The following is a 16,418-nucleotide window of genomic DNA, read 5'->3' as shown; positions in this document are numbered from 1 at the left end:
ATCCAAAAGACCCAAAAATCAGCATGGAAGTGGGGAGTTCCCTCTACTGGTTCTCCCTTGAAATTTCATAGCTTGTTGATTTCATGTTCACTGCAGGAAAACTGGGAAGATTTCTTTTAAAACACGCTCCTTTACTGAGAGAGCGGTCTTGAAAATTACAAATCAGTCATTTTAAGCAAGCCAGCTCCATCCCACCATGACCACGCCTCTTCCTAAGGGCTATTGCATGAAAACACATCTAGTTTAAGAGTGTTGAATAAACTCTAAAGCTCACTTGGGAGTAAAGATATTTTACCCTCTACATGTTGCACATTGAGGTACACACCTCAAAAAAAAAGAAAAAAAATCAATGTTTTACCTGGTAAAGATTCCTCAGCATTTCTTTTAATGGTCACAGACATTAATTATATGTTAAAACAGTCTAGGATCCTACTGCTAAGATATACATAAAATAAACCCAAAGAATATAAGCTTATAAATGGAGAGACTATTCTGTACTCAATAAAAAGGGCAGACTTCAAGCGAGCCATTTGATGTGTAAAGCCTTTCTATAGATACTACCTATAAAAAAAGCACAAAACTACTTCACGTGCACTCCAGTGAGGCAAAAATGACATCCTAAACCAACTACACACTCAATCCTTAACCTGCAACAGCAAAGTTAAACTGATGTTTGGTCACTGAAGTTTTGACTGGTATTAGAAATCTCTGTGAAGGGACAAATACAGTCATAATCATTAGTCTTATCACTCTACTTGTGGAACATTTTGTATTTATAAAATTACACAGAGTCCAAGGAGAGTCTTCTGTCTCAGTTCTAGGTCACTGAACTTAGTCCAATTTACCCTGCCACTGTCAGGAATCAGCTCTGGTGTCCAAACTGTTGCTTCCTCCAGCTCAGCCTTTACCTTTTAAACACAGATCCTGGTGATTTTTTTCCTTCAGCTCATAAACTCTTACCCATCTCATTATAGAGTTCTGAGACAATTTGAAATAAGAACTACAGTATAAATTACAGATTCAGGAACTTCTGCCCTAAACCTGCACACACATTCATGCCTCACATTTCATGCCACCCTTAGAAACAGAAGAAAAATGTGCAATGAAGAGCATTTACCTTGTGGACGTGCTTGCCTTCTCCACTGTGGACATAAGCCTTGCAAATGCATCAGTCACTCTGCTGCTTGCATTGGAAGTTTCCAGTTTTGAGGTTGTCAATTCATACAACTCAGGATCCACACCTTATAGTATAAAATAATAATCAGTGATGGTTGGAGGGAAGCAGAGTCATAATTAGTCATAGACCAACTTGCTATAGACTGTTTTCTGTAAACATCTGAGTCATTTATAATTTCAAGACACATGAAAAGAACATGATAGGACATGTTTGAGCTTCTGAAGCATCATCCTCTCTCCCCATCCTTTTTCAGCAGCTTTTTTAGTTGTAGTACAAAACACAAATCTTGGATCAAGTCTGGCACACAAGGTCTCAGTCTGCGAGTAAACAAAAACAGTCTGATTGACTCTTCAGAGTGAAACCACTATAAAAATGTCAGCTGTGTCAAAATGGATTGTTTCAATTTCTTCAACTCAACTGCCTGTATTAAAAGAACACTGCATGTTAACAAGGACCAACTCTTCACCTGGAGATTACAAAGAACACTGGCATGCAATAGAGTGCATTTAGTATCTGGCTTTTCACTAGGGCTTTTGTTGAAATTTTAAGTGAGGAAAAGCAGTTTTTATGAAACTTAGAAGTGGAATGGCATTATAAAGAAGTTACATACTAATATGCACAGGACTACCAAAACTTTTAGTCTGTGCTCCCTTTTCACCTTTCAAGTATTTCTAATGCATTACGAATCTGAATGTTTCAGCCTTGAATTCCTAGCTTCAGGTTATCTGAGGTCAGATGCTGAATTTTGACATCATATTTGTTGAAAATGGATGTAAAATCTTAGCAGCAGAGAACATTCTGAAAACACTACAAACAATGGAAACCTGTATGCAAAAAATAGAATTTAACTCATAACTGTGTATCTGTTTAGTATCAAGCATAACATCTCAGTAGGATGTAGCTCTAGGATTTTTGAATATTACATACTATTTCTTAAAAAAAAACCTCTGGGAATTAGAATTAACAAAATAAATCAAGAGGAAAGACTGTTACAACAAATTTTGTTGCATTTTAAACTGTTGATATTTCCCTAGTTACAGTTTCACATACTTTATGCTTCATGGGTTTCATGAAGTGTGCATATGTGCCATTCACAAGGTGGTTTTCAAAGATAGCACAGAATTTTTGTTCACAAAAAATGTGTTTATTTATGTGTATATTGTCTGTGTTTATTTACAGACACCTGTGTGTAGGTGTCACACTCATGCCTGTTGGGGTGAACAACACAAAAGTGTTTCATCCTACTGCAGAATAAACACTGCAAATACTGGGACCATGCAGCTCCCTGATACAAAACCAGATTTATTAATGTTTGCTGATGATTGTATCCAGCTTACTTCCCAGGATCAAAATGCTTTTAGAAGTATTCCTGAAACATTAAAAGATTACTTAAAAAAACCCCAGTGTGCATTGTCCTGCCTTTACCACCAGCAACTGCAGCACTGTGTGTGCTAATATATGATGTCAATCATCCTCAAACCTGCTTTGCATGAGCTCTTCACAAGCAGTGTCTTGACCATTTATCTTTTGGCATAAGTTAATTCTTCTTTTATTGTGAAGAAACCAAGCTGACCAAAATGTAAAATGAAGAAAATCATCTGGTTAAGTTGGCAAGAGGTAGAAGATTTGTTCCAAATAATACAAGTTGATTAGAAATTAATCAGTGGTCCTTTTAACGTATATTTTTTTTTTTAGTCTGGATTTTCACAGTTGATTTGATCCAGTTCCACACAAAATATCAAAATATGTACTGTCCTGAGACCAGTATACCAAGACTTCTAGTAATGTCAGATGTTTACAGAACTTAGAAATAGGAAAAAGCCCAAATATTCCATAAAATATCCACTTTCAATCAGGGAGAGGAAGCCTTGAAGAAATACACTTTGACTTGCAGAAGCCTGTGAAATCCCATTAAGGTACCAATTGGAAAGCTAATTGAAAGAAGGAGCCCTTTGACATGCAACTCTGCAACAAACATTAAATGCAATGTTGTAAGTTACATCATTTAGATATTCCCATTTACAATCCTGTATTGGGATGTCACTGCTAAATTTACTGTTCTTTAGGCACACCTTTTACTCAGCTGCATTTATGTTAAACTGTTAACATTAAAAATAAAACAATACACTAAATCTGTGGGAAAACACTAGAAATGAGTAACTCCCTGCTCATAATGTGGAATGAAAATTTTTATTAAAAAAGTTATTTTGAGTACCGATGAAATCATACTGGGAAGAATCCAATGTCAATCTACAGCAAGTCAAACTAAGTCTCCAAAGAAAGAATAAACTTCTACTGATAAAAGTATCTTCTTTAAGTAAAAAAAATCTAGCAATTTGTCTTTCAATTATTTTATATATTTTTTAAGAGTTGCATATTCTCCATTTTATTCAGATGATGACAGAATATTTAAGAAAACCACTGCAAAACCTTAATGAGATATTGAAGGAAAGTTAGCCAACCAAACCCCACACAAAGCTCCTAAACACACACACAAACACACAAACTGCAAGCCATGAAACAAATGACTTTCCCAGAAACAAGTCAGTGAGAAAAAAAAAAACCCAAAGCCAAACCAAAATAAAGAAAAAAAAGAGGGAGGGGAAAAAGCGCACTCTAGGGCATACCATAGAAGGTGATACCTGTAACTTGATGAAACAACATAAAAAATAAAATGCAATAAAAAGCTAACAGAGTATTCCTCCAGTAACCCCTTCCAGTGTGCACACCTTCTGCACAAGCAATAATGTATGCACCCAGCTACACAAGCAATAATACATGTGCTGGGCATGGGTGACTTGTGTCAGTGGACTTGCACACACTTACAAAAGAATCTGCACCTTGACTTTGCTAGCTGTCACTTCCATGACAAATCTGCCCTCTTTCATCTGATAATGGTATTTCTCAAGGGTGGAATAAAAAGTAATTTAGATTGCCATGCCATAAAATTGCTTTCAGTGATTAGATTTTAAAACTAAAAAAGCATGTTTCTCAAACAAAAAAAAAAACAAAAAACCCAAACCATAATTATATTAACTTATTTGAAATGTGGGAGGACCCCAAACATCTTATGAGTGGATTTAAAAATTAAAATAATTAAGAGGAAAAAATATCTTTCCTATGAAAAAATTGATTATCATTGCTTCAGGCATTGTATTGAAGGAGTACTTGCATTATCAACTTAACCTATGCACTGGAACAAATCCCCAAAATGTTTCCTGAAATTCCAGCAGAAATTTTTTCAAAGTGTAGGTTTTCACAAGCTCATACAAAATACTTGGAGCACGTAAAAACCACATGAAAAATAAATTAAATTACTTTTATGCATTATTTTATGACAGAGCAGTGTTTTTATCTCCTTTTTAAGGGAGTAAGTTGCAGATAAAGTGCTTTGGCTTTAAAATTAACATTAATGAACTTCTAATATCCCACAAACATGCAACTATCCTTCTTTTCTATTATAAAGACTGTTAAAACACCTTTTTCACTGTATTATTAGTTCAGGAACTAATTCATGAGTTCATGACCTCCTGGGCTGTGATGTATCAAGGTTGACAAATTTATGTTCACATATGGCTTCTAAAAATTGTCATAATCCTGTAATTTGGAGGCACTCAGAGAAGACAGCAAGTCTCATGTTTTAGGAATCGCCACATCTACACCATTTTTCAAATTTCCTTAAGTGCTTAGAAGAGTTAACTACTGGAATTTCTCATTTGAAACAAGTGTTTTAACATCTTATTTGCAAGAGCATAAAAGCCATTCATTCCTTCAGCAGGTGACAAATACAGAGCTGACAGTACCTTTAAAATACTTCGTACTCGATACAAAACATCAGAAAACAGAACACAGATTAAAGGAAAAACGCAGTAGAGAGACATTTTAGAGAAATGCAATGTAAAACTTCTTGTTTGTAGGAAAGTCAAGTGATGTGCTCATGCTTTTAGTAAGTCGTTATATTCTTACAGTTGTGGTTTTAACACTCTGCTGACCTGGGATTGTGGTGGTGCTGCTAGAGCTACTGTCATCCACGGGCCCAAAGAAATCAAGGTTCAGAAGAGTGGAACCTCCACTAGCTTGAAATTCAGTGACCGTGTTGGTAGGCAGCCATATAGAAGGTAAGCCAAGGGAGGGGTTTATGTGTAAAAAGGGGTAAGACACACACTTGAACATGCAAGTTATAATTAGTACTCAGTACGCAATTTAAAAATCGACATGAAAACAATGCTTACAGTATTAGTTTGTACCTTCTAAAATGTTAACAACTTAATTCAGTGCACATTTCCTCATGTACAATGCAGCAAGGAAATCAACACTAGTAACTTTAAAATAGAAATATTTATTTCAATCTAAAAATGAAAGAGAACCAGCAAGACCCAGAGAGAGAGATGTGACCAGTTAAAGGGAAACAATATATAGGTCAACTGATAGTTAAAATATATTGGGCTTTTTCTCCCCTCACTGAAATTGAAAGCCATTCTTTCATCAGGAAAACTTAGCAGATCCTCAAATAGCAAAGAACAAAAATAAAAAAAGAAATCAAAATTTTATTTAGCAGCTTTAGGTTATTAATTATCATTATCTTAAAGCAGTGTGACCACTGGGTAATAAATGCCACTCTCATGTCCAGTTCCTTACTGGCAAATTATACTGTTCCCCTTTAGTACTAGAACAGAAATCAAACCAAGATACATTTTAAAGTTGTTTGTTAAAAAGAAAGCATGATAATTGACTGAAGTAGTAAGACACCAGACAACAGCAAAAGGGTCCATCCAGGCTTTCCTTCAGCACCATGATATTGCTATCCAAACTCTTACACACCACATGTTCTGCAACAACACAGCGTGGCAACACCAGTGCAGCACGTGATGCACTTTATTCAAGTATAACTTTGAATTTGTGTGTCATCAATCAGTTGTTGTCAGCAGGTTCCTTGTAAAGGAGTTTCTTGATAGGTTTCTAGTCTGTCAATCAAACAAGTTTCCAGAACTTGTTTTATTTCCTTTGCATGCACTTACATTTCTGACACTGGAGGCAGTGGCACAACTCACTTTGCTATTAAAATAGACACAGGAGAAGGGTCTTTTAGGTGATAACTATATACATTTACAGATACAAATAATCTTGTAGCTACCTCTTTAATATATTAGCTATAATTAGCTCTTCAGTGTAAGCAAAAGTGATAATGAATGAAGTCACATTTTTGAAATATAAAATTATCTTTAAATCTGAAAACTTTCAGGTCAGGAAGTGTATATTTTGCAAACAGTTTGTGGTTAAAATATTGTGCTTTGAAGTAGCCACTATACAGAAGTTTGTCATTCAGAGGATGTCTAAAGAGATAGCTGACTGGTGAAAAATACTTTTAAGAAGTAAAACTCATCAACCTAAAATGCTCATTTGTTCAGAGTTTCATTATAATCTGCAGTTGTACATAATGAAATGTTAATATTGCCACTGTGTCACTAGCATATGGCAGGAACCTAAAATAATACTTAACTTCATATTTTTCAAACTATGTAATACTTCACATAGGGACACTGTTAATCAGAAAGAAAGCCTGAATTTCCAAAGTTAGGAGTAAGAAATAAGTATTATATATATTTTTATATATGTGTGTGTGTATATATTTTAAAAAAATAATCAGCAGATAGATGTTTGTCTGAACTTTGTAGCTTTCTTATCTCTAGCTCTGGTGCTAGAGGCTCTACGGAGAGACGTACCATCTAAAGGGTTAGTAAGGCCACTGCTACTCCAGTCAAACTGGACAGGTGGTAGAGATTCCTAGAGTTGAAAAGTCAGAAATCAGATTTTATAGTCAGTTCAGGTTACAACAATGCAAAGCAGTTCAAACAACAGATTCTTTAGTGTCTAAATACTAAAAAAGATAACTAAATGATCAAGCCCCAACTTTTGGGAAGAGTGTATTTTCATAATATGCACTAGAGATTCAAAATAGATTCATTCTACCACAGGAAGTCTATTAAATTCTTTTACAGATTAGGTAACTTCTAACTCAAACAGGATTTGCAAATTAACAAAAACATATAAATGGAATAACAAACCTTAAGGCATCATTGAAAATTAAATTATTACTCATGGAAGATGAGGCACTTAGCATAAAAAATTATGTATACACAATTACAGGGCAAATTCAGAACAGTGAAAGCTGTCTGCGCATCCATGCTTTGTCTTGATTATATATATATTATTTATCATGAAACAACCCATCATTTTTTTGGTTTATTTTGATGTTAAGAAACATAATCCCCACACATGAGGGACAAACTATCAACACCCTCTCCACTCCACCCTCTTTAAAAATAAAAGTCCTGTGACTTATTATCCCTTTACAGTTAACTCATCCTGATCTATATACAAACCATTGGCAGCAATGCTTGAACAAGAGGAGTATGGAAACATTGACTCCTTCTGGGAGTCCATCCTTGCCTTTTGATTTCCTCTTGTTAAGTCTTTTGGACATAGCAAGCAGCAGGGACCATGCTCTGCAGGGGAGGTGTGTTCACATGCACTGTGACTTGCAAGCACTGTCCTCCTATACTCTCAGGACACAAACTGATGGGACAGTAGCAGAAATATCTGGAAGAAGCTAAACATTTCTACTTATGTGCATTACACTCTGCTCTCTCCTTGGTTAAGTCAACTGTCATGAAGCACTAGGAAAGGATGTGCCCTCAACTTCTAACAAAACAATCACAGTATGGAAGAAATGCAATGGATGTTCTCAGCAATATTTTTAAAAATGCATCAGTACTTGTTAAGTTTCCAGGGGCTGAGCCATACCTTCTCTTCACTTTCGTATAGAATCAGCCTTAATTTTTTAATTTTAAAACTTCCAACCATCTGACACCGAAGAAAAATGCAGATTCACTAATCGAGACTGTAGCAACCTGAGGTAGCTTTGTGGCACAATTAAGATCACTGCAAAAGGCATTTCCTCAGTGCTAGATGTTTACAGCAAGCAAAACAGAGGGAGCTGGAGATTTCTGTATTTACTTATAGGAAAGATTTTTCTAAGCAAGATATTTACTATCTAATGTCTTAAAACTACTTTCAGTACTGAGCACAGCTTGAACAGAATTCTCTCCATGGAGGTTAAGAAACTGAATCTTCACTTTTTACTTTGCTTTGGGAATGATATTATTGGCAGCGAAATGATTTGCATGTAGATATAATGTCAGCAGTGTGGAAGCTCCACCTGATGAAGTAATGATCACTATCATCAGTAGCTTGTTTAAATTTTGTCACATGTAAAATATATTAACATTAAAAGGAGTTTGTAGAAAAAGAAAAGGGTAGCAAGGATGACAATTTAGTAGCTTTCTGCCCTGAGCAAAATGAACACACATGAACTTTGTTTCATATCGAAACAAAGTGGCTTCCTACCAACTCTCTTACTGAGGAAAACACAGAGTAGATTTTATGTCAAAGGCCTGAGTCAGGACTGAGAAGTGTGACAGAGCTGCTTGGAAAAAGTGGCACCAATGGCTTGCTAAGCATTTGCCTTTAATGATGGCTTGACTCTCAGATTTGACCAGGAAAGGGCAAAGGATGTGATGAACTCTTCCTTAAATGGGAAAAAATGAGTCTGACTCTAAATCAGTAAGAATATACCAAGTATGTTAGTCTGCTCTGCGGGAAGAGGCCATTCTGCTGATTTCAACTACTTTGCAAAAGAGAGGGTAGGGTAAGTAAAGCAGGCCTCACCTACGGAGGATGCTGACAAGCCCCAGTCTACACAGAAGCAAACAAAGTAAAAGAAGGCAGAGGAAAAAGCAAAATTAAACAGAAAGTTTTCTGTTTTTAATTACCTCAGCCCTAAGAAAACTACACTGGGACACCTGAACACAGGCATTGAAACCTCAGCCAATGGGAAGACACCCTGCAAACGGGAACATAATGTTTAGCCCTTCTGAAACTGTGAGGCTGTTAGGCTACTGCAATTATTATTTTTGTAACATGCTTTAAGGAAAAGGGCCCAATCTAGGAGAATACTGAGAAATGGAGCACACTGCTTTCGCTCCTCGAGGCCTCCATCTTAGATCACAGGACACAGTACAGAAATTGAAAAGCATACTCAGCTGTCAGAGTACTATTCTGAATTTTAAGGAAGTAAGAAAGAGGAAATTAAAATGCCTGCTGGTTTTACTGCATCACATTTCACTGATACAAGTGAGAGATGTTTTCACACAGTAATTTTAGAATGTATTATGTAAGAGCTCTTATAATCAAAAAGAGTAAAATGTAAATGTTTGTGTTTGTGCCAATAATTACTCAAGGAAAATTAAACAAAATTAAAACAAGGGAAGCGTTTTCCTGTCTTAAAGCTGGGCAAAAAGAATAAAAGGACTTGTAATACAAATATAATGTCAATATTTAGAAATGAGCATCATAAACATTCCAGAAAAAGCTTTACATGCAAGTAATTCATACATTTCATTGTGTGCATTCACTGGCAAAATTGTATCAGTTCTGAACACTGCTCTTTTCAGACAACCCCTTTACTACACAGCTGTCACATCTCACAGTAGCATCTCTTACCTGCAAATCTATCTTTCTTACTTTGTTGACAAAGCTACACACACTCTCACACTCTTGGATCTTTCTCACACATATAACTGGAGAGCAGTTCCTGATGGAGCCTTTGGCTGGTGGCCAATAATATGGTAGTTTGCATCTGTCATTGTTAGAAGTCCTGATGGTCTCTTATGTAATTAAAAGTGTTTTTAGAGACTGTCACCCCACAGGGTTTAATTAAGGTTCAGTCCCTATTAGCCAGCAAGTGCAAGATGTATATTTCTATTATAACCTGATCCCTAATTCAGTGGCTTACATGCAAGCAGATGTGCTGTAACGGGCACCTACAGAAAAGAATAACTGGTAATTTTCTTCTGGAATGGTCTGGGTCACTGCAGATTTTTATTTTAACTAAAACTTACTAAGTAAAACTTGGAAGGTAACCCTACCAAAGAAACATAGTCCCAAATGGAGAGAAGAGAATGCTTTGAAGAAATATCAGAAGAGCTGAAATATCTGGACAACTTTTTTCAAAAAAATCCAAAAAGAAGCAGATAAATAAAGTTTAACCAGAAAACAGTATCAAACTAAGAGATAGCAGTCATCATTAAGCCCAGACAGTAACCCTTTAGACAAACATTGGAATGCATCTTGCATGCACTGCCTGAAGACCTGGCTGTGATGTAGAAGCCCACTAGAGCTGTACAAAAAATAAGAGAAAACCACCTTGGGTCTCACAATCAAAGGGTGCCTATTTCACCAGCCACTCCTTACACCTGATGTGCCTTGACAGAGCCTTTTACTTCAGCCCTGTGAAGTCTTTGAGACTCCACGCTTAGATCAAGGCAACTGTAATCAGGGATTATTTCATATTCTATTTACTGCTTTACATTTATGAGCACAGAGGAACAGAGAAATAAACCCCTCAACTGTCAAGATAAACAACAGATCAAAGAAGAATTTAGATGCTACCTTCAAATATAAAAAGAGAATGACTCTACAAAAATCCTCTTTATACAATAAACTAATGTGACAAACCAGTCAGTAACTTGCTTGAGAACTCAATTTCAAAGCCCTTGTCCTTATAGCTTAAATGGCTCAGATGGAAATTTGCCCACTCTATTTCCACAGCCTAACCCAGTGAGACCCACTGCAGGGAATGAAGCCAAAACATATAGAGTTTACATCATAACTAGGAAGAAACACTGCAGCTCATTTGCTGCTTTTTACCTAATTCTATTAGTTCTAAAGTTCTCAGTTTTAAATCTCTGCATGCTTTTGTCTGTTTGCCTACAACAAAAACATTTAGGAGACATTTCTGTGCTTCTACAAATGTTCTTTCCATTATTACTTTTGCGTCATCAGTCTTCCAAAGTCTTATTCCCTTAGCAGGAAGTCATACACATACATGCATGGACACTGATCTGTACACAAGTGCCATAAATGCCAGCCTTTGAACAGAGGAGAACTTTTCCTTGAGCAAAGAACACAAATCTATCAACCAGAGCCTCTCCTTCCAAAGAGAATGTCAATATCCTGAAGTTTCTGAAAATAGGGATATTCATTCTGAAAATGGAGGAATTTAGAAGTTTAACTAAATAATTACATATTAATCAGCTACACTTCAAAGATACTTGAATTGTTGAACCTAAATCACTTGTATTTAGAATAAGAAGTGTCAGAATAAGAACAACTTTAGAATAAGAAGTTTCAGAGTCCACTAAAACTGCCTGTATTTCCACTGAATACTTTAACAGTGTTTGCAGCATAGTTTCACAAAATACTCAGGCACATCATCTTATTACCATGAGAATCTGGAATATTCTGAAAGACCCATTTGCACAATGTGACATGAAACTGGATTTATCCCAAAGCAAACAGAAGCCACCAATCACTGACAGAAGATGAGACCAAGAAAGAAAGGAAGTCTCTGAGGTAGAGAATTGATCCTTCATGCCCTGAAACTTTCAGGCCGACATCTAAGTGTAGCCTCCTAGAGCTCTGCATGGTTACCAATCTCTAATCCATCTCTTCTCCAAAAGCTTATTTTAGTATTTGTCTTTTTGGAAAAGCTAATCTAATGCTAACAGTGCAGATGGACAGCACAGAAGTTTCTCAGATGTATTCATGGACCACAGCTATTGAACAGTTGCCAGAACAGTTGTATTGCCAGAACAAGCTATAGGACAAGATTATTGAACTGTGACAAGTAATGGGAAATTCTGTAGCAGGAATTAATAATTACAGAAAAAGACTTTGGTAAGTAAAGGTTTTTATTTTCAGCACTATGACTGTCAAGCAACTGAGAAAATAGCACTTGTCAGAGATGTTGCCACTGCAGGCTCTTGCAGCTCTCTACACTGTTTAGTGAATGGCTTAATTTGTTTTCAGCTCAAAGGGTACTTTGAATGCTGCAAAAAGACCATTAAATTTTCCTGCTTTCTTACCACATGGTAGGTTTCTTCAGGTCAGACTGCAGTAATCACTACTGTTACCTTTCCTCATCTCCTGTTCAGCTGCTCAGGTTCCACTACATATGAGGAGCAGCACAGGAAGCACCAAACGTGCACTGCTATATAAAACAACATCAGCTCTGAGCCCACTGACAAACTACTACTCAACAATGAAAAAGAATTCTCCTCTGCTACAAGCACGTCATACTTGGAGCTCTGCAGCGTGGCAGAGCAAGGACTGCAAGAGCATCACTATAGTCACAAGTACCTACTGTTAAGGTTAGGCGTAGCCCAAGAATAATTCTGGAATGCCTTCAATCAGAAGTCACGATAGCAGGTAACTGAAAATACTGGGTGGATTAAACAAGACCTGCACTAAGGAGGGACACAGCCGAGTCTCTGAATATGTACTGAGCATCACTGTAATGACAGTGAAAATGAAATACCTCTGTATATTCCCATTAGCTTGTTGACAACCGCACACATTGCGTTCAAGTGCTCCTCTAATAGCCTTACATCAAAACAACAACAAAGAATTTGTTAAATTCAAAAGCTCACTCCTAAACTCCTCTGAATTCATTTCGTATCAGACTTTAAAGACAGAGAGGCCAGCAAAGCACCTGTGTGTAACAGATAATTCAATAAAATCTGGCACAAAGGGCCAAGAGAATTCATACAATCAAAAAGTCAGACACATATGCTTGTAATGACCACAACTAAAATCTCTCTCCAGGCAGCTGGGCTGCTTTTCATGACACTCTGAAGAAGTAAGAAAGGGAAAAGGAAATTAACACAAATAGTATAAATATAAATAGGATAATTCAGAAAATCAAGTGCTAACCAACATGCAGAACAATCTTCAACAATAAGCTCCAGAATAAGCAGAGATGAAGAACCTCAGCCAGAGGTGAGATAAGTCTAACATTACATATAAAATCTGTCTAACTATCCACTGCCTTTAAGGGCAAACTGCTGTGTAACAGTAAGGATCATCAGGACTCTGAAATGGTGGCCACCAACTACTACAGGCTCATCATAGGGACTCCCAGTCACATATGAAAATCAGATCCAAGAGCAGGACTTCAATCTGACATAACCAACACCTGCCTTTTTCATACAGGTGTCTTTGAATACACCATCCAGATATTTTAAACAAAGAGACAAGGCATCCCATTTTTTCCCTCATTCTTTATTTTCCTCTCCTCACCCTTCTCTCTCCATTTTTTACCTGGAACTGATCGGATGCACATGTGTTCATCTCTGGTGATACAGGAGGTGTCTGTCCTATTGAAGCTATTTTTTCTGCTGCAGATATTGGTTTCAAAGGTTCCTTGGTAGGTTCTAACATACCCTGAATAAACAAACAAACAAACAAGCAAACAAATATTCTAATTTTATAAAAATTACTTGCACACGCATTTACAGGCATTTCAAGAACTGCAGACGCCAAAAACTAGAACACACTACTAGGTAGTTCTACCCTCAATAAGAGCTTGGGAGTAACCATGTATCTCTGGGACACTTTCACTGTGTCAAGAGGGGCAGGAGTAGATGGAGCAGGGGAAAATCATCCTGGGTCCTTAGGCCTAAGGAACATTTCAGAGCCAGTAACAAAAACCCAAGTGTTGAGCTGGAGCTTGCTTTCAACTTTCAGTAATGTAATTTAAGCTGGAGAAAACAGTTACTTGATAAGGTGATGTCTTCTCCTCCCAATTGTATGTTGACTATTCCAGAAATATCAAATGACCCATCACAAAAGTACAAGTGCATTAATTCCATTTTAACAATTGAGTAATCCACAAATCAAACAAATCAAATTATTAGTTTTCAGAATTATACCAAGAATAATAATTACTGAGATAGAAATAAATGCATTAAAAAAATAAACTCACATTTTTAAATGTAAGCAAACATTTCAAACATAGGTAGAACTATGAAAAATGTCTGAAATCTGATCTTGAAAAACAAAAAACAGAGGGCAAGATGATCTACAGAAAGCCCAAAGTTTGCACTGAGACATGCCAACCACCCAAGAACAATGAGAAACCCCCAAATAAAAGCATGGGATTTGCAACTACAGCATTTAAAACAATTTTCAGCAAGTTATTTATCAAGATCAGCTGTGCCACCAATGCTTCTACACCATGTTAGGGGAGCTTTGAATTTACCAATTAAACAATTTCTTTTGGACAGCAGAAAAACACAGAGAGCAATGTGGCAACAGAAAGCAACAAGCCACTTTACTCCTACTGTCACTGCTTTCCTGCTTATTCTGTGCAGAACTATATAAAAAATTTAGGATATAAGTAATCAGCAACAACAATCTATTGCAAAAAGTAACTGCATGTGTTGCAAACATAGTTCCGCTCACAAAACGAAAGAAACAATATCTCTGAGCTGTTTTAATTATCTGTATCAGAATACCATGTTTACATCCAAAGAAGTACACGAGCTGACTGACCTTGATGCAGAAGTCACTCTATAAAATTAACCTATGTAATTAAATCAGCCTAATATAAACCAAGGAAAATGATTTTTTTTACTATTCCATTTGCGGATGATCATATGAAAACAAAGGCGTGCTTGCATGTGTGTATACATATACATGCACTGTTTTTTGAGAAAAAAAGAACATTTATTCTGCTCAGACCAGCAAAAATCACAAACCTTATCTTCTTGTTTTTACCGAATACTTCTTTCACCTAAAGTCAAGTATCTGCTTGCACACATAATTAAAATAATTTACTTGGTAATTCTAGCAATTCTACTGAGTCTAAGCCATAACTGTACTTACAAAAATATCTTTCAGCACTTGGTGTTAAATGCCATTTAATATATTTCATTATATGATGTTATTAGAACGATAACAAAAAAATGATACTAAAAAAAGCTTACCAGTCCTGCTGCATACATGGGTACTATAACAGGCTGCTTCTTGTTGCCTGTAAAGAGCTGATAAAACAGCAACAACAAAGAATTTACTGAGGAGTTTCTTTGTCAGTGACCGTAATGTTTTTCAATGCTACATAACTTGCGTAAGGTTAGTATCACAGAATAAATACTATGTTAATTATAACACAATGGTTAAAAGCTAATGCAACTTTTTATATTAGTAAAAGGTTGCCAGGTGGTCTGTCATGAACAACCATGTTCTGTGCAACTATGCAATTAGGAGAAGGCATTCACACAAAACACTTCCACCTGATTCTACATATAAAGCAGCTTCGTTATTTAGAAAGGCAGTTTACTGGCAGACTCACAATATTTCTTGTGTCGATTCCCAGGGAGCACAAAAGCTTTTTGTTGCTGTGGGAGCCACCCCACTGGTATCTCAGTCCGTATGCATCATGGATGTCCTGCAGCTCTGTCCACACATCCATCAGTTCCCTGCACAACCCACCATAAATCAAGTTATCATTCAGAAAAAACAGCTTAGCAGCCTTGAATATTTATTCTGTTCTTAATGCAAGTGACTTATATGTTCCAATTAAACTTATGCCCAAGAACAATACCCAGGGGAACTAAAACTGCACAGTGTTCTCAGAACAATTATAATTCAGACTTCTACTGGAAAATGATGTCCATAGCAGACAAGACAAAGCCAGCTTAGACTTCATCATCACATGAATAAATACAGTAATTTATAGCAAGTGTAACTAATAAGACATATTTGGTTAATTCAGAGATATCATTGAAAGGAAGATGATAGGCTACTGAGTTGCTAAGTGAAGTACTTCTGGCATATGTAGTCACTGAAAAGCATTCTGATAGCTAATTTTCACTCAATGGCTTCCCAAAATGCTTGAAGTAAACACCTCATTTTAAATTACTACTGTATGTGGTTCAAATTCATTTTATATTTGTTGCACTGTGGTTTCTTACCCAGTACTTCCCAAGGTCTCCTCTTTTGTTATCTGCTTTTCACCCGCTTCCAACAAATGATTCAAGGAACTAATTTCTTCTTCAATTTCAGCAACAGGCATGGAAGGAAAACAGACTTCAAATATTCGTTCCAGACGACTTAGCAATGTTGTCTACACCAAAGAGAAAATATTTACGTCAAGTTTTGTAAAATAAAGGTAAACCCAATATTACAGCAAGGTGGAAAACAACTTACAGGTAATACAAGATTTCACTTAACACAAAGTATTAACTGTCACCACAAGACACCAACAGGACCACAAGACTCTCTAAACACCAAATAATACAGGCTTCTAGCTACTAAGAAACAGGAAGGATCTTGCCCTCTG

General features: G+C 36.5%; 1 protein-coding gene across 3 annotated transcripts in view; it reads right to left on the bottom strand.

Annotated features, from left to right (window-relative positions):
- AFTPH (aftiphilin) overlaps positions 1-16,418 on the bottom strand; it is a 42,425-nt gene that overhangs the window by 5,719 nt on the left and 20,288 nt on the right. Inside the window, exons 3-9 of one of the 3 annotated variants that reach the window (XM_056488876.1) lie at positions 16,051-16,202; positions 15,429-15,555; positions 15,064-15,120; positions 13,397-13,519; positions 6,901-6,961; positions 5,170-5,253; positions 1,118-1,241 (exon numbers count right to left, since the gene is read on the bottom strand). In XM_056488876.1, the coding sequence (XP_056344851.1) occupies positions 1,118-1,241; positions 5,170-5,253; positions 6,901-6,961; positions 13,397-13,519; positions 15,064-15,120; positions 15,429-15,555; positions 16,051-16,202 (728 nt within the window). Of the gene's footprint in view, positions 1-1,117; positions 1,242-5,169; positions 5,254-6,900; positions 6,962-13,396; positions 13,520-15,063; positions 15,121-15,428; positions 15,556-16,050; positions 16,203-16,418 lie in introns of those variants that run through there. The other 2 variants (XM_056488877.1, XM_056488878.1) reach the window with 2 other exon arrangements.

Source organism: Oenanthe melanoleuca, chromosome 3 (assembly GCF_029582105.1).
Source record: "Oenanthe melanoleuca isolate GR-GAL-2019-014 chromosome 3, OMel1.0, whole genome shotgun sequence".
NCBI lineage: Eukaryota > Metazoa > Chordata > Aves > Passeriformes > Muscicapidae > Oenanthe > Oenanthe melanoleuca.
This window is presented reverse-complemented; position numbering and strand designations above follow the sequence as displayed.